Source organism: Oncorhynchus clarkii, chromosome 16 (assembly GCF_045791955.1).
Source record: "Oncorhynchus clarkii lewisi isolate Uvic-CL-2024 chromosome 16, UVic_Ocla_1.0, whole genome shotgun sequence".
NCBI lineage: Eukaryota > Metazoa > Chordata > Actinopteri > Salmoniformes > Salmonidae > Oncorhynchus > Oncorhynchus clarkii.
In genome coordinates, this window is record NC_092162.1 from 18,909,645 (window position 1) to 18,928,770 (window position 19,126).

The 19,126-nt window shown below is 44.2% G+C and overlaps 1 protein-coding gene across 9 annotated transcripts in view; it reads right to left on the reverse strand.

Moving 5' to 3' along the window:
• The window catches only part of LOC139368116 (retinoic acid receptor, alpha a), a 216,458-nt gene that overhangs the window by 50,157 nt on the left and 147,175 nt on the right, over positions 1-19,126 (reverse strand). Inside the window, exon 1 of one of the 9 annotated variants that reach the window (XR_011626925.1) lies at positions 163-1,201. The exons of 5 other annotated variants lie outside the window; for them this stretch is intronic. Coding sequence is in view for 2 of the 4 variants with exons in the window: in XM_071106694.1 (XP_070962795.1) it covers positions 163-340 (178 nt within the window). In the remaining 2 variants the exon portion in view is untranslated. Of the gene's footprint in view, positions 1-162; positions 1,202-19,126 lie in introns of those variants that run through there. 3 more of the 9 variants (XR_011626923.1, XM_071106694.1, XM_071106691.1) reach the window with 3 other exon arrangements.

Here is a 19,126-nt window from a genome sequence, read left to right on the forward strand (position 1 = left end):
AACTTGATGAGAACGAATTTAATAGGCATAATTCTACACTTCATAAAACAAATATCATATACAGCTATAGAAAAACATTGGCGTAGTTCGCGCAAAAGGCTTCGCGTTAAACTTCGCCGATTAGTGAAATTAAGTTAACGAGGCAGTGAAAATGCCACCTACAGTGATTTGAGCCGTTCCAGTGTTGGTTTCTGATGGACGAGCTGTAGGGATGGGGCACTCCAGGCACAAGTCCTTTCTCCGGGATCAAACATCCTCTGCTCTGGTTGTAGTAATCCATCATTAAAAACGGGTTCGGGCTGGGATTCAGTCCCACGACGTCCACACTCTCATACATCATATGTAGAGAGAAAGCGTGAGGATTATTGTCAGATGAGAGAAATAATGACTGCTGCGCTCAATGACTTGGGCACAAGAAAAGAGGAGCAGCAGCCTTGTGGTTTTCAGTTTGCTACCAGCAGAGGTAGTAGAAAGGCTGCAAACTGGTCAAAACGGCAATGAATTAAGAAAGGGAATAAATCCGTTCATAGACACACTTGAGGTATCGGATCCACTAGTTGGTAGAATCAATCCGATGCAAACCTATAATAAATGTATGGAATATTCACCTACACTCAATTTGAACACATCGTTCAAAAGAATGGTCAACATGATGTCAAACTTCGTTTGGAATTTGCCAAATTATTTGTTTGATCGAAAAAGCTTAATAACTTCAGCCAGACATATCAATTCAATGGCCTTGCTCAAATAATAAACAAGATCCAAACCAATATAGGCTACCCTACAAATTACAAGAATACCTGAAATCACGCAAAGGGGTCCCAGTCCATTTCAATAACACTGCAACCACATCAGAATAGACAAAAGAGAGCAGTTGCAGATAAATCCGAATGGAATTCCGTATTTAGTTCCAACTCGTCCTCTGGGGTAAGGAAGATTGTCTGCCCAAGGCAAGAGCTCAAACGGGACAATCAGCCTGCTGTCTGTCTGCCTGCCTGCCTATCTACTTATGTTGTCCACCGCGCAACACCACCAATGCACGACGACTTGATTTGTTAGATATCTTGCCCTTCTTGTTTTTAAAATCTCCCGATTCGCAAAACACAATCTGTTCTTCTTGTTTTTATTTAGAGAGGACCCGAATTCGTTCCCACACAAATTGTGTGGCTATCATGTTCTGCAGAATGTGACAAGGAATAGCAGCTGGGCTTTGGCTCCACCTTCAATCGCTTATTTTTTTCTCGCTCCCTTTTCAGTGGTGGCTCCTCCCACATTTAACCCTTCACAGGCACCACTCAAACCGAGCGGGACGTGGGTCATGGAAGCGAGCACACAAGCCCGCTGGTGCCTTGCCTCGCTCTAATGTAAAAGTGGGTGGGACTTTAAAAAGTAACGTTTTGAACGACACAATTAAGTTACGTAAACTCCTCTCTCTTGGCATGTCTTTTCAGAGAGTATATGAACATAATTGAGTTTTCTATGAGCCTGTAGGCTACCTCTTTTCCTAGAAATTATGTCTACCGTCACTCGTCATTTGGGCTCCTCCTTCGAACTAATTTGACCCCTTTCTCCGTGCTCTCATCGTTCACTACCCTACGATTTTTCTCCCTCGTTCCCTGTCTCGCTAATTTGCCTAATACTATGCAGCTGAACTTTTCTTGAACCCACGGAAGAAAGCAGCCTCACCCCCCAAATAATCCTCACACTGACTCGGATTCGCCTCTGCGTTTCTTATCTGACATAATTCAATGTTTCCCACCTTGTACACTTGCTATTACACAATCAACTTTCCTCAAGTGCTGCTCTCACTGAACCAACGAAAATAGACTCAGAGCAGAAACCAGAAGTCAACCAGGCCCTTTAACCAGGAAATGCCACTTTTTCCCACCACAATAAAATCCACCCAGAAGTAGCTGGACACTAATTCAAAGTAGTAGATTTGGCTATTTCAGCCACACCTGTTGCCGACAGGTGTATAAAATCGAGCACACTTCCATACAATCTCCATAGACAAACATTGGCAGTAGAATGGTTCATACTGAAGAACTGACTGACTTTCAACATGTCACCATCATAGGATGCCACCTTTCCAACAAGTCAGTTCATTTTATTTTTTTGCCCTGCTAGAGTTGCTGTAAGTGCTGTTATTGTGAAGTGGAAACATCTAGGAGCAACAACAGCTCAGCCGCAAAGTGGTAGGCCACACAAGCATAGAGAAGGGGACCGCAGAGTGTTGAAGCTCGTAAAAATCGTCTGTCCTCGGTTGCAACACTCACTACCAAGTTCCAAACTGCCTCTGGAAGCAATGTCAGCACATGAAAGCTTCATGAAATGGGTTTCCATGGCCTTGCAGCTGCACACAAGCCTAAGATCGCCATGCGCAATGTCAAGCGTCGGCTGGAGTGGTGTAAAGCTCGCCACCATTGGACTCTGGAGCAGTAGAAACGCGTCCTCTGGAGTGATGAATCATGCTTCACCATCTGGGAGTCCGACTGACGTATCTGGGTTTGGTGGATACCAGGAGAACACCTGCCCGAATGTATAGTGCCAACTGTAAAGTTTGGTGGATAAGGAATAATGGTCTGGGGCTGTTTTTCATGGTTTGGGCTAGGCCCCTTAGTTTTTCATGGTTTGGGCTAGGCCCCTTAGTTCCAGTGAAGGGTAATCTTAACTTAATCTTAATACAATGAATTTCTAGATGATTCTGTCCTTCCAACTTTGTGGCAACAGTGTGGGGAAGGCCCTTTCCTGTTACAGCATGACAATGCCCCCGTGCACAAAGCGAGGTACAGAAATGGTTGTCGAAATCGGTGTGGTAGAACTTGACTGGTCTGCACAGCGTCCTGACCTCAACCCCATCAAACACTTTGGGGATGAATTGGAATGCCGACTGCGAGCCAGGCCTAATCGCCCAACATCAGTGCCCGACCTCACTGATGCTCTTGTGGCTGAATGGAAGCAAATCCCCGCAGCAATGTTCCAACATCTAGTGGAAAGCCTTCCCAGAAGAGTGGAGGCCGTTGTAGCAGCAAAGGGGGACCAAATCTATATTAATTCCCATGATATTGGAATGAGATGTTTGACGAACAGGTGTCCACATACGTTGGTGTAGTGTATATAAAAGTTATTTATAAGTGTTCTAAAATAATTAGAATGAAGTTTGCTACATCAAGCTGGTGAGGTTGCAACATTGTTGCCACTTCCTACTGAATATAACCATGCAACATTCTTACAGAAGCATGCAACAATGTGGTACAAATAGCAAATACACAAAACAAGTTTTTATTCCATTGTAATAACCATTACAACACTAATCAAATAGCATGTTGAAACAATACTATCCATTGAGATCCAAACAATAGATAATACAAACACTATAACTCCAAAACTATGATGACCAATTGACTAATACATGATGTTTCAGGCCTGATACCTCTGCATACCACAGTGCTGGCAGGGTTTAGCCAGTGCCTCATCCCCCATCAGGTGCTCAATATTGGTACATCCCAGCCTCTGGTTCACATCTGAACCACAGGGCCATGACTAGGACTGAGTGAAAAGGTGTTAGAGGAATTATTGGCATTGTCCACAGCAGGGGTGGACTGCTCCACCTTTGACTGTGACACTTATTTAATGCAGGGACCAGACTGTTTACTTTGACTGATAACAACTCAGCAGAGAGCCAGCTCTGGTCAGATACCACAAGGGAAATTCCTTCACAGGATTAGCCACAATGAGTAATGGTGTCAGAAAATGCTAATTTTCTCTGCCTGTTTTTCTTCTCAGCTTGGGCAGTATTAATTTGACCCCTACGTTGTGAGGGCACAGCCAGAGTGGGAGATAATGGATTGTTGATCATTGCTTATAACAGAGAGGAGGCATGGGGAAGCTTGAGAGACTAAGCTCCATTTCAGGACTTCAAAGACAAAAGTCACATTGCAAGGACTTGAAAAGAAGCAGAAGTCAATGCCAAATAGAGTGACTTGTAGAATTCCTTAACATGACTAATCATTCTGAATATATGCATGTGCCAGGAGAGCTGTTTTCCAGGCTTAGAGAAAGTCTTATTATTCTTAATGTTAATTTCACTTTTGTATTTGATCTACTTCACTTTCTTTGGCAATGTTAACATATGTTTCCCATGCCAATAAAGCCACTTGAATTGAATTGAGAATGAAAGAGAGAGAGATAGAGAGAGAGAGGGATAGATAAAGAGGGGAAGAGAGGGAGGTAGAGAATAGTAAAAGATAAAGGGGAATAGAGAAAGAAAAACAGAGAGAGAGAAGGGGGGAGGTGCTTTGCCCTTTCTGCATAGGGGTATTATATCAGCGTTAGCTGGGAGAAGGAGGTTGCTGGCATGCTGCCATGCAGTGCCCAGTCATATCTGCATAGCTGCAGGAAGTAGAGGTGCTGCAGCACCCCCTGATAAACCACAATCAAAAAATAATTAATATAAAAACAAATACAAATCTTAGTGCACTCATTTATTACTCCTGCATGAGCAGAGAAAAATACTTATTGACAAAAATGTCCCTCAGCACCTCCCCACTTGAGAGAGTCTGATCACAAGTCAGAGACCACTAGTTAAATAAAGTCCATTTTTTTTTTGAAAAAATAAAAATAAAAAAATACATAAAATAAAAACACTATGATGACACACCAAATGTGTTTGATGGATCCTTTAGGTCATCTTCTAATGTCTCTTAAGAGGAAAGTAATCCAGAAGTAACTGAAAGTAATCTGATTACGTTATAGAGTTTGGTAATCCAAAAGTTAAATTACTGATCACTATTTTGGACAGGTAGCTAACTAGTAACTAACGGATTACATTTAGAAAGTAACCTACCCAACCCTGGTGGCTTGTTTTGACATTAAGAGGTGAGAGAGTAGGCATTGTCAAAAGTAACATTGAGCCAAAGGAGCCAAGCTTAATTAGAGGTTAAGTGAATGTGGTCACTGGCTTCTGGCACAACATAGCAGCCGTGTGTGAAGGCAAAGCCTAGGAGGAGGAGGAGCCGGTGCCAGCTAACCAGCTCGTTCAAATATGCTGGAGACAGAGAGAGCGGCTTCAAAAGTTCCACACTCCTGAGAATACGGAAAGCCACTCAGGCTTCAGAGAGATTGGACCTGTGTGTGTGTACTACTCTGCTGCACGGCTCAGGCTTCAAAGCATGGTTATTTAAAGGGGTAGTTCGGGATTTTGGCAATGACATCCTTTATCTACTTCCCCAGAGTCAGATGGAAGGAAGTTGCTAACTAGCATTAGTGCAATGAGTGGAAGTCTATGGGAACAGCTAGCATGTTCCTGTAGACTTCCAGTCATTGCGCTAACGCTAGTTAGCATTGGCTTGCGAAACTATCTCTGACTTCCTTTTTACTGGACGCAAATACATAAAAATGGTATCCACGAGTTCTTCTGACTCTGGGGAATTAGATAACGGGCTTCATTGCCAAAATCCTGACCTATCCCTTTAAAGCCTCAACATCCCACTGATTAAAGCAGCATTCAGGCACTATTGCTTGGCTGAAATTGTACTGTTATGTACATACAAAATCAAACTTTATTTGCCAAATGTGCCGAATACAACAAGTGTAGACTTTACCGTGAAATGCTTACCTACAAGCCCTTAACCAACAGTGCAGTTCAAGAAGAAGAAAATACTTACCAAGTAGGCTAAAATAAAAAGTAATAATAAAAAGTTACACAATAAGCATAACAATAACAAGGCTATATACAGGGTGCACAGGTACCGAGTCAGTGGGCAGGGGTACAGGCTAGTTGAGGTAATCTGTACATGTAGGTGGGGGCGAAGTGACTATGCATAGGTAACAAACAAACAGCAAGTAGCAGCAGTGTACAAGTGGGGAGGTGTCAATGTAAATTGTCCAGTGGCAATTTTTATGAATTGTTCAGCAGTCAAATGGCTTGGGGGTAGAAGCTGTTGAGTAGCCTTTTGGTCCTAGACTTGGCGCTCTGGTACCGCTTGCAGTGCGGTAGCAGAGAAAACAGTCTATAATCTGGGTGACTGAAGTCTGACAATTTAATGAGCTTTCCTCTGACACTGCCTACTGTATAGGTCCTGGATGGCAGGAAGCTTGGCCCCAGTGATGTACTGGGCCGTTCGCACGACCCTCTGTAGCGCCTTACGGTCAGATGCTGAGCAGTTGCCATACCAGGCGGTGATGCAACCGGTCAGGATGCTCTTGATGGTACAGCTGTAGAAGCTTTTGAGGATCTGGGGGCACATGCCAAATCTTTTCAGTGTCCTGAGGTGGAAAATATTTTGTCGTGCCCTCTTCACAACTGTTTTGGTATGTTTGGATCATGATAGTTTGTTGGTGATGTGGACACCAAGGAACTTGAAACTCTCAACCCGCTCCACTACAGCCCCGTCGATATTAATGGGGGCCTGTTCGGCCCGCCTTTTCCTGTAGTCCATGATCAGCTCCTTTGTCTTGCGCACACGGAGGGAGAGGTTGTTGTCCTGGCACCACACTGCCAGTTCTCTGACCTCCTCCCCATAGGCCGTCTCATCGTTGTCGGTGATCAGGCCTCCCACTGTTGTGTCATTAGCAAACTTAATGATGGTGTTGGAGTCATGTTTGGCCACGCAGTCATGGGTGAACAGGGAATACAGGAGGGGACTAAGTACACACCCCTGAGGGGCCCCAGTGTTAAGGATCAGCGTGGCAGACGTGTTGTTGCCTACTCTTACCACTTGGGGGGGCCGGTCAGGAAGTCCAGGATCCAGTTGCAGAGGGAGGTGTTTAGTCCCAGAGTCCTTAGCTTAGTGATGAGCTTCGTGGGCACTATGGTGTTGAACGCTGAGCTCTAGTTGAATAACAGCATTCTCATATAGGTGTTCCTTTTGTCCAGGTGAGAAAGGGAAGTGTGGAGTGCGATTGAAATTGCGTCATCTGTTCATCTGTTGGGACGGTATGCGAATTGGAGTGGGTCTAGGGTGTCTGGGAGGATGCTGTTGATGTGAGCCATTACCAGCCTTTCAAAGCACTTCATGGCTACCGACTTGAGTGCCACGGGGCGGTAATCATTTAGACAGGTTACTTTCGCTTCCTTGGGCACAAGGACTATGGTGGTCTGCTTGAAACATGTAGGTATTACAGACTCGGTCAAGGAGAGGTTGAAAATGCCAGTGAAGACACTTGACAGTTGGTCCGCGCATGTTCTGACTACACGTCCTGAAAATCCGTCTGGCCCAGCGGCTTTGTGAATGTTGATCTGTTTAAAGGTTTTGTTCACATCGGCTACCGAGAGCATTATCACACAGTCATGCAGAAAAGCTGGTGCTCTTGTGCATGCTTCAGTGTTGCTTGCCTCGAAGCGAGCATAAAAGGCATTTAGCTCGTCTACTAGGCTCGTGTCACTGGGCAGCTTGCGTCTGGGTTTCCCTTTGCAGTCCGTAATAGTTTTCAAGCCCCTGCCACATCCGAAGAGCGTCAGAGCCGGTATAGTAGGATTCGATCTTAATCCTGTATTGAAGCTTTGCTTGTTTGATGGTTCGTCTGAGGGCATAGCGGGATTTCTTCTAAGTGTCCGGATTAGTCTCCCGCTCCTTGAAAGCGGAAGCTCTAGCCTTTAGCTCGATGCGGATGCTGCCTGTAATCCATGGCTTCTGGTTGGGATATGTACGTACAGTCAATGTGGGGATGACGTTATTGATGAAGCCGATGACTGAGGTGGTGTTTTCCTCAATGCCATTGGCTGAATCCCGGAACATATTCCAGTCTGTGCTAGCAAAACAGTCCTGTAGTGTAGCATCCGTGTCATCCGACCACTTCCGTATTGAGTGAGTCACTGGCACTTCCTGCTTTACTTTTGCTTGTAAGCAGGAATCAGGAGGATAGAATTGTGGTCAGATTTGCCAAATGGAGGGCGGGGGAGAGCTTTGTATGCATCTCTGTGTGTGGAGTAAAGGTAGTCTAGGATTTTTCCCCCCTGGTTGCACAAGTGACATTCTCGTAAAAATGTGGTAACACTGGTTTAAGTTTGCCTGCATTAAAGTCCTCGGCCACTAGGAGCGCCGCTTCTGGGTGAGCCTTTTCTTCTTCGCTTATGGCCTTATAGAGTGAGTTGAGAGCGGTTTTAGTGCCAGCTTTGCTTTGTGGTGGTAAATAGACGGCTACGAATAATACAGATGAGAACTCTCTGGGTAGATAATGTGGTCGACAGCTTATCAGAGGTACTCTACCTCAGGTGAGCAATACCTCAAGACGTCTTTAATATTAGACATTGCACACCAGCTGTTATTGACAAAAAGACACATACCCCCAGCCTTTGTCTTACCAGAGGTAGCGTCTCTGTTCTGAAGGTGCATGGAAAAGCTCTATATTGGCTGTTTCTTCGATCAGCCACGTCTCGGTGAAACATAAGATGTTACAGTTTTTAATGTCCCGTTGGTAGGATAATCTTAATACTACGTCATCAACTTTATTTTCTAACGATTGCATGTTAGCAAGGAGAACAGAAGGCATTGGGAGTTTACTCACTCGCCCCCGGCTTTTCAGAATGATCCCCAATCGACGTCTTTTCTTCACGCAAAAGAGCTGGGCCTGTTCCAGTGAAAGCAGGATATCCTTCTCATCGGACTCTTTAAAGGAAAAAGTGTCTTCCAGCCCGCTTTGAGTAATCGCTTTTCTGATGTCCAGAAGTTATTTTCGGTCATAAGAGACGGTAGCAGCAACATTATGGACACGGTAAGTAAAAAAATAAGTTACACAAAACGCAAAAAAAATAACAAATTTGCACAATTGGTTGGGAGAAAGTCCCTGATTAGGGAGTGAAATGGAGGAGAGATTGAATGGGGGGGATGGGGAGAGAAAGGAGAGGGAGAGAGTGGAAGAAGGGGTGGTTTGAAGGAATTCAAAGAGCTTTATGAGTGAGGGCGGAGGAGATTGCGGCCTGAACCTTGAGGGTGTCAAACTATTTTTACAGCCCCTCTCTCCATACCCCAATCAAGGGTATTAGGAAGCAGTAAAAATTGGTCCCTCACCATTCCCCCCACAGGACAGGTGATAGCTAGCTATAGGTCTACAGGTTAGAACAATGGGTCATTATGCCATTGGGCTAACTGCTATAGTGCTGAGAAGGCTAAATAAAAAGGGGTTCTTCGGCAAACAAACCATCGTAAAATCTAGGCATACAGGCTTGGAACCATGCAAGAAAAGGAATACGTTTTCTTTTCACGTTCAGCTAAAATTGCCACCGATTCAGCAACATCTGCAATCAGCTGTCCCTTGATGCTTGTGTTCTCACACTTTTCAGATTTGTATTGCTCCACTTACTTCCTGTAACAAATCAAATGTTGTTTGTCACATGCTTCGTAAACAACAGATGTGGACTAACAGTGAAAATACTTACTTACGGGCCCTTGCCAACAATGCAGACAGAAAGAAAATAGAGAAATAATAGAGGAGCCTTGGCCTAGGCTACTGTTGATTGCCAAAATGGAGGTCTTTTTCATTGACGTAAAACCACATTTAGAGGAAAAGGGTATAACTACAGTGAAAAACCTACAAGAGGAATGTGAAGAGAACGTTGGCGTGTGCAGGCTACTGTGCAACTCCGGTAGGATGCAATTTCGGAAGTTACATTTATTTATTTTAGTATTGATAATAATTTGTTTATCATTATTATTTTTTGTATATCATTATTATTGTAAACCTAAATATTAATTGAAACCAGTTCATTAAATATGCAAATTAAGTTCTAACTATAATGCTGTGTTTGCTGTAATATAATAGCCTGCTCGTATTTGACCTATAAACAATGGCTCGACTTACTTTTGATATTACCCTAATAAAAGGGAAGGTTGGGTGTGGTGTGGCTATTATTGTACTTTAGCTACTGCACCGGCGCTCCAACTACTACATTTGAACTTGAGGTGAGGAAGAACGTTTTAAGGCCTACCAGAGTTGCTCCTATAATCTAACAATATAATGCTCATCTTTATAAAAAAAATATTCAGACGCCGTACCCATCTGACAAAAAAAAATGCATGTCGGTGCCTTAGCATGCCACCTACTGCAATCCTCGTCCTCCACAGACCAGAGCATGTGAGTTGAGCTGGAAATCCCGCTCATCGTTCCATGCTTGCGCACTGCTCCCTTTCCAACTACTCCGCTAAAAACCACTCAGCACTCAATTTGTTTTTTTTAAATTGCCACAAATTCACTCTATTTGTTAAAATCACAATTTAACCAACACCCATCTATTTTTATGACTACCTGGACCTACCGTTTGGTTGAAGTATTGAAACCAATCCATATGGATTTGAATGAAAAGTATTGAAAAATATAAATAAACATGAAAAGGTGAATGTAAGAAGCGCGCATCATTTTAATTAGCTTACATGTCATATTAAACAGCATATAAACCCAGGAGTCAAACAGGGAACCTAATATGAACAAAAAGGTATTATTTAGTTTATATTACTTCAAGTCTATAGCCTACAAAGAAATACATTGTGAAGCATTTGCGAGTGTGACACAATAGGCTGGTATGGCCATAAAGCGCTCAGCATTTAAACATTTTGTTGTATTAAATCATTAGTCTATAAATTACACATATAGGCTGTGACTTACTTATAAATAAATACAAATTAAACTAAAAATGACTTATTAGAGCCTTTGAATTCACTGTATAGAAAAACAAGTTTGACCAGTCTGTGGCTTCAGGCTCATGCCATGGTGCCTGGAGAGCCGGACAGCAGCGGAGAATATCCTCTCCTCACTTGCAGAGCCACTGGGGATGCTAAACACCATTTTGGCCACTCTTGCCAGGCTGGGTAGAGATGCAGAGTTATTTATTTTTTTATATAGGTAAGCCTCAAGGTTTTTAGCCAAAATAGCTCCTAGAACATGGGAACATGCTAGGCCAATTGGTCCAAAATCAAATATGACCTATTGTATAGATAACAGAACAAGAATTAACAAATCGTTTAAGAGATCATATATTTTTTGTTGATAAATACTTTGCTACAATGACACTTAATTATCTACCCACCTCATTCCTTTATTTTAGCATGTGCACGTAGTAAGTACATCATCATGCTTTCGGGGTATTCTGTAATGAATTATTAGTTGTGGACGCTACATCACCACACTCCCTCTCTTGTTCTTGGTCCTCATCTTTTTAAGTCACCTTGATTTCACACCTGTGTGTTCTATCAGTTTCTTTCTGAAAATATTCAGCAAACTCCTTGCCAATAGCTAAAGCATTGGGCTACAGCAGCACACAAGTAGACTACAAACACATTCTGGGCCGGGCATGCCCTGAGCTTGTGAAGTGAGCGCTACTGGAGCGAAATTGGAGCGGGTGAGAAGGCCAACGCTCCAGCCTTTGGGAATCACTCTCCACGCTCCAGTCAAATTGGGCACGCTCCGCTCCAGCTCCGCTCACGTACTCTGCCACAGACAGCACTCATTCTGTCAATCAGATTCTGTTAAAGGTCCCCGAAGCACACACACACACACACACACACACACACACACACACACATCCCTGGGTCGCTACTCTTTTCAGTTCGCTGCAGCTAGCGACTGCAAAAAACTCTCAAACTGGAAAGTTTTATCTCCATTGCTACATTCAAAGACTCAATCATGGACACTCCTACTGACACTTGTGGCAGCTTTCCATTATTATTTTTTTATTTTTTTATTTCACCAGGTAGGCCAGTTGAGAACAAGTTCTCATTTACAACTGCGACCTGGCCAAGATAAAGCAAAGCAGTGCGACAAAAACAATAACACAAAAGAAAAATCTGTATACAGTGTGTGCAAAGGAAGTAAGGAGGTAAGGCAATAAATAGGCCAATAGTGGCGAAGTAATTACAATTTAGCAATTAACACTGGGGTGATAGATGTGCAGATGAGGATGTGCAAGTAGAAATACTGGTGTGGAAAAGAGCAGAAAATCAAAAACAAATATCGGAATGAGGTAGGTAGTTGGTTGGATGGGCTATTTACAGATGGGCTGTGTACAGCTTCAGTGATCGGTAAGCTGCTCTGACAGCTGATGCTTAAAGTTAGTGAGGGAGATATAAGTCTCCAGCTTCAGTGAAGTTTGCAATTTGTTCCAGTCATTGGCAGCAGAGAACTGGAAGGAAAGGCGGCCAAAGGAGGTATTGGCTTTGGGGATAACCAGTGAAATATACCTGCTGGAGCGCGTGCTACGAGTGGGTGGTGCTATAGTGACCAGTGAGCTGAAATAAGGCGGAGCTTTACCTAGCAAAGACTTATAGATGACCTGGAGCCAGTGGGTTTGGCGACGATTATGCAGCGAGGACCAACCAATGAGAGCATAAAGGTCGCAGTTGTGGGTAGTATATGGGGCTTTGGTGACAAAACGGATGGCACTGTGATAGACTACATCCAATTTCCTGAGTAGAGTGTTGGAGGCTATTTTGTAAATGACATCGCCGAAGTCTAGGATCGGTAGAATAGTCAGTTTTATGAGGGTATGTTTGGCAGCATGAGTGAAGGAGGCTTTGTTGTGAAATAGGAAGCCGATTCTACATTTAATTTTGGATTGGAGATGCTTAATGAGTCTGGAAGGAGAGTTCACAGTCTAGCCAGACACCTAGGTATTTATAGTTGTCCACATATTCTAAGTCAGAACCGTCCAGAGTAGTGATGCTAGTCGAGCGGGTGGGTGCGGGCAGCGATCGGTTGAAGAGCATGCATTTAGTTTTACTAACATTTAAGAGCAGTTGGAGGCTACGAAAGGAGTATTGTATGGCATTGAAGCACGTTTTGAGGTTTGTTAACACAGTGTCCTAAAAAGGGCCAGATGTATACAGAATGGTGTCATCTGCGTAGAGGTGGATCAAAGAATCACCCGCAGCAAGAGCGACATCATTGACATATACAGAGAAAAGAGTCAGCCCAAGAATGTAACCCTGTGGCACCCCCATAGAGACTGCCAGAGGTCCGGACAGCAGGCCCTCCGATTTGACACACTGAACTCTATCTGAGAAGTAGTTAGTGAACCAGGCGAGGCAGTCATTTGAGAAACCAAGGCTGTTGAGTCTGCCGATAAGAATATGGTGATTGACAGAGTCGAAAGCCTTGGCCAGGTTGATGAAGACGGCTGCACAGTACTGTCTTTTATCTATGGTGGTTATGATATCGTTTAAGACCTTGAGCGTGGCGGAGGTGCACCGGTGACCAGCTCGGAAACAGGATTGCATAGCGGAGAAGGTACGGTGGGATTCGAAATGGTCGGTGATCTGTTTGCTCACTTGGCTTTCGAAGACTTTAGAAAGGCAGGGCAGGATGGATATAGGTCTGTAACAGTTTGATGTGATGTAGTATTGTCTCTACCTTTTCACCCTTTGTGCTCTTGTCTGGGCCTAACAATGTTGCTACCATGTTTGTGCTGCTACCATGTTGTGCTGCTGCCATGTTGTGTTGCTGTCATGTGTTGTTGTTTTAGATCTGTCTTTATGTAGCTTTATGCTGTCTCTTGTCTTGATGTTTGTTCTGTCCTACATTTTTCTTTTTTATCCCAGACCCTGTCCCCTTTTGCCTCTTGGTAGGCAGTCATTGTAAATAAGAATTTGTTCTTAATTGACTTACCTAGTTAAATAAACATTAAATAAAACAAATTATAAATAAAAACAAATTCTCTATCTGGACCTAGGCCTAAGCTCCTCTTACTTTACATATGTATTTTGTAATATTAATATCATACAGTGGACGTCTAAGCGCATAGGCCTATGCATGCAATGCCCTGGTGCATTTAGTGCTCAAATCTCTAACAGCTGAACTGTGAGGTGGACAATTATTGTTTTAGGAAAAAATGTAATAAAACAAAAAATTGTTTTGCATATGCTACACATCGAAACACAATCAATTGTTTTTGTAATTTGCTATAGGCGGTTTAAGGACAGGTAAATGTGGTTAATTTGGCCAATATCCCTCGTTTATTGATGATGCTGGCTGTGCCAGGTTAGCTCTTAATGCATATGAATGTCCAGTAAATGTCTCAAATTTTCCAGGCAATCATGTTGCCTGGCACCACCTTTTCCTAACAGAAACCCTGGCACACACTTGCAAATATTTTCTGGCAGGCAGGCAGACACTGGAATAAGTTCCTGAATGACAAAGTAAGGGCTTTTTGTGGGAGTGGAAAAGAATGCCCGGAACGTAAAATAACGTTATGAACTGGTTCCTGTGCTTTTAAAATAATGGTGCTTTTCCATAACAGTATAGATCACTTTTGTTCGCAGTTCTGACTCTGTTCCTCTAAAATGTATTGGTTCCTTTCTGGTTTTCGGTTTTGTTGCCAGAACCAGTTTCAACACCTGGTTCAGTCCCAGGGTCCTTAGCTTAGTGATTAGCTTGGAGGGCACTATGGCATTGAACACTGAGCTGTAGTCAATTAACAGCATTCTCATGTAGGTGTTCTTTCTATTGAAGTGGGAAAGGGCAGTGTGGAGTTCAATAGAGATTGTGTCATCTGTGGATCTGTTGTGGCAGTATGCGAATTGGAGTGGGTCCAGGACGTCCGGGATGATGGTGTTGATGTGAGCCTTGAACAGTCTTTCAAAGCATTTCATGGCTACAGATAGTCATTTAGACAATATGTCCTTTAGCGAAGTGGACAGACGAATCAAAACAAAACACCATCAATTCGTCAAAAGTCTGGTAAAAGTCAGGTATTCAACGGCTAAGTTGGGAAAAAGAGTGGAGAAAAGCCGGCCAAGTAGTGTTTTCCATCAGCTAGTCTGCTCAACAACATTTGGCAGGGAGTAGACCTATCGGCTGACAAGATAAGGACGGACATATTTGAGTCGGTCCAGCCCTGCTCGTCTAATTTTGGATTTCCCTTCATCCTCTAGTTCCCAGATCCCTGTCCTCCACACCCTCCTCCCCCACGCTACCTTTCACATGTGCCAACAGATGGTTAATACATATGTAGGCTCATAATGTGATCACCCTGTTGCAATGCAGGAAATGTAAAGCTTGCAGTGTATTTGAAGTTTAAAAATGCTTCTGAAGTTTGTAGTTTCCCTTATGAAAAATGTCCATTAATTATAATCCTCATAATAATTCACATTTCCTATTCCTGCAGGATTGTGGTCCTGGTGTAGCAAACTGGCACAAATTAAAATCCCACATCTGTACCAGCACCCAGACTGGGAGGAGATCAGAGATAGCTGGGGGAAGCCAGCTCAGCAAAGCTTTCCATCTCTCTTATGTGCGACCTCATAAGACCGAACAGCAGGAAAGGCAAAGAAAGAAAGAGCTTAAGAGGAGGAAGTAGAGGCAAGAAGGTGCACTAGCTTCGCAACATAAAACACAAGAGCATTGAGACAAAGATAGTGCATATGCTCTCGTCTCTATACTCTTCGGTGTTGCACCAGTTTGTGTACTCTGCGTTTCTCTGCCATTATCCCATGAGACTGTGCAGCTCAGTACTTAAATCTGCACTCCCACGGCTGGCATTGCTGCATGGAAAACTTGCTCTTGCCAGTGCTCCACTTTTCAGTGTGTGTTTCTGTCTGTCTTGCCCACAAGCCCTGGTGTTTTCACTATGCCTTAGACGACATGGGCTCAGTGACATTGCTGTTATCATCTTGCTGCCTGCCTGCCGTGTGTGTGTGTGTGTGTGTGTGTGTGTGTGCGTTTACACAGCTGGTTTTACGCAGCCCGTATGCTTGCCGCGGCCAGCTGCGCTCGCCGACAATGTGTCGATGGTGTAAAAGACCTGGCCCTCCATGTCAGAACGAGCCGCAGTATTGATGGACATCGCCCCACTTCCATCTCTTCCACCTTTTTCCTATGGTTCCATCGGACACAGGGCAGGAGCCTCCTATGGCTCCGGCATCAGAGAAGAGGCACTCCCATATGTGTGTGTGTGTGTGGTGGGGATTTTTCTAAAGGGCTGTTTAGTGGCTTGCGGGGATCTTTGTGAAACCCCCATGTCATTATCCCCTTTAATGTGCCTCAAACAGCAGATTCTGGCATTTATGGTACAAGCCTATCTCCCCATAAAGGCTTTTATTGTTTGGCCCAGTCTATGGTGGCCGTAATCCAGTTTCCTGCTTTATGGGGACCTTCACTATATCACTAGCCGGGAGGACAAAGAAGGCTGACATTGGTGTTTACCAAAGTATTGGGAGCTCATAAATCCATCAGGGCCTGCGGCATTCTGAAAATACCCCTGCACTGAAGATCTAGGGCTGGGAGGAAGCAGTTGTTGTTGTTATGGCTCAGCTTCTAGGACATTATTATCTATGTAGCCTTCAGGAATAAAATCTATCATAGACAAGGCCATTGGGCCTATGTAAGAGAGTAAATAATTGAAAATAAGGGATCACCTCGAAAGTTCAACCTAGAAATATAGCCAATAGAATGGGTCATGAACTGGGATTGAGACATTGTCTTATGTCCATACACACACAAATGGACACCACTGTTTCTATCCAGCTCCGAGAGAAGAAGGCCTAACCCACCTACACTGGACTGGAGCCTTAGGGCTAACTGAAGAGAAGGATGATTAAATTATGACAAGGAGACAAAGAAGGCAGGGAGGGAGGAAGAGATGGACCGGGCTTGCTGTCTGGCTGGCAGAAAGTCCTGCTCTATCAAGACCCTACTACCTCATTAAGGCGTCAGCATGCTTTGGTTCGGCTGGCGCCTAGCCGAACTTTGTTTGTCGAAAGAGTATGCGCATATACTCCCTTAAAATAACTTTCGTTTCAAAAAAGTGGCAATAGTAAGGTTTGTCCATTTTGAGATGAGTTCTAGTAACATCTCAACATCAACTGTTTAGAGGAGACTGTATGAATCATCATGGTCATGGTTGAATTTCTGCAAAGAAACCACTACTAAAGGACACCAATAAGAAGAGGAGACTGGCTTGGGCCAAGAAATATGAACAATGGACATTAGATCGGCGGAAATTTGTCCAAATTGGAGATTTTTGCTTCCAACCGCCGTGTCTTTGTGAGACGCGGTGTGGGTGAACGGATGATCTCTGCATGTGTATTCAAGGCACAATGTACACTGCTCAAAAAATAAAGGGAACACTTAAACAACACAATGTAACTCCAAGTCAATCAGACTTCTGTGAAATCAAACTGTCCACTTAGGAAGCAACACTGATTGACAATACATTTGGTGGAAATTATAGGCAATTAGCAAGACACCCCCAATAAAAGGAGTGGTTCTGCAGGGGGTGACCACAGACCAATTCTCAGTTTCTATGCTTCCTGGCTGATGTTTTGGTCACTTTTGAATGCTGGCGGTGCTTTCACTCTAGTGGTAGCATGAGACGGAGTCTATAACCCACACAAGTGGCTCAGGTAGTGCAGCTCATCCAGGATGGCACATCAATGCGAGCTGTGGCAAGAAGGTTTGCTGTGTCTGTCAGCATAGTAGCCAGTACATCAGGAGACGTGGAGGAGGCCGTAGGAGGGCAACAACCCAGCAGCAGGACCGCTACTTCCGCCTTTGTGCAAGGAGGAGCAGGAGGAGCACTGCCAGAGCCCTGCAAAATGACCTCCAGCAGGCCACAAATGTGCATGTGTCTGCTCAAGCGGTCAGAAACAGACTCCATGAGGGTGGTATGAGGGCCCGACATCCACAGGTGGGGGTTGTGCTTACAGCCCAACACCGTGCAGGACGTTTGGCATTTGCCAGAGAACACCAAGATTGGCAAATTCGCCACTGGCGCCCTGTGGTCTTCACAGATGAAAGCAGGTTCACACTGAGCACATGTGACAGACGTGACAGAGTCTGGAGATGCCGTGGAGAACGTTCTGCTGCCTGCAACATCCTACAGCATGACCGGTTTGGCGGTGGGTCAGTCATGGTGTGGGGTGTCATTTCTTTGGGGGGGCCGCACAGCCCTCCATGTGCTCACCAGAGGTAGCCTGACTGCCATTAGGTACCGAGATGAGATCCTCAGACCCCTTGTGAGACCATATGCTGGTGAGGTTGGCCCTGGGTTCCTCCTAATGCAAGACAATGCTAGACCTCATGTGGCTGGAGTGTGTCAGCAGTTCCTGCAAGAGGAAGGCATTGATGCTATGGACTGGCCCGCCCGTTCCCCAGACCTGAATCCAATTGAGCACATCTGGGACATCATGTCTCGCTCCATCCACCAACGCCACGTTGCACCACAGACCTTCCAGGAGTTGGTGGATGCTTTAGTCCAGGTCTGGGATGAGATCCCTCAGGAGACCCTGTGCCACCTCATCAGGAGCATGCCCAGGCATTGTAGGGAGGTCATACAGGCACGTGGAGGCCACACACACTACTGAGCCTCATTTTGACTTGTTGAGTGTGACTCCAAATCCAGACCTCCATGGGTTGATACATTTGATTTCCATTGATCATTTTTGTGTGATTTTGTTGTCAGCACATTCAACTATGTAAAGAAAAAAGTATTTAATAAGAATATTTCATTCATTCAGATCTAGGATGTGTTAATTTAGTGTTCCCTTTATTTTTTTGAGCAGTGTATATCACCCCTACCACAGCATTGTGCAACAATACGCCATCCCATCTGGTTTGGGCTTAGTGGGACTATCATTTGTTTTTCAACAGGACAATGACCCAAAACACCTCCAGGCTGTATAAAAGGCTATTTGAACAAGAAGGAGAGTGATGGAGTGCTGCATCAGATGACCTGGCCTCCACAATCACCTGACCTCAACCAAATTGAAATGGTTTGGGATGAGTTGGACCGCAGAGTGAAGGAAAAGCAGCCAACAAGTACTCAGCATATGTGGGAACTCCTTCAAGACTGTTGGAAAAGCATTCCAGGTGAAGCTGGTTGAGAGAATGCCAAGTGTGTGCAAAGCTGTCATCAAGGCAAAGGGTGGCTACTTTGAAGAATCTCAAATATAAAATATATTTTGATATGTTTAACACTTTTTTGGTTACTACATGATTCCATGTGTGTTATTTCATAGTTTTGATGTCTTCACTTTTATTCTACAATGTAGAAAATAGTAAAAAATAAATAAACACCCTTGAACGAGTAGGTGTTCTAAAACGTTTGCCAGTATCGTATGCACAAACTCTTCCGAACTGTTTCGGCTGGGAAGGATGCGGACACCTTTAGACTTCTGATCAGTGAAGCAATTACAGTTCT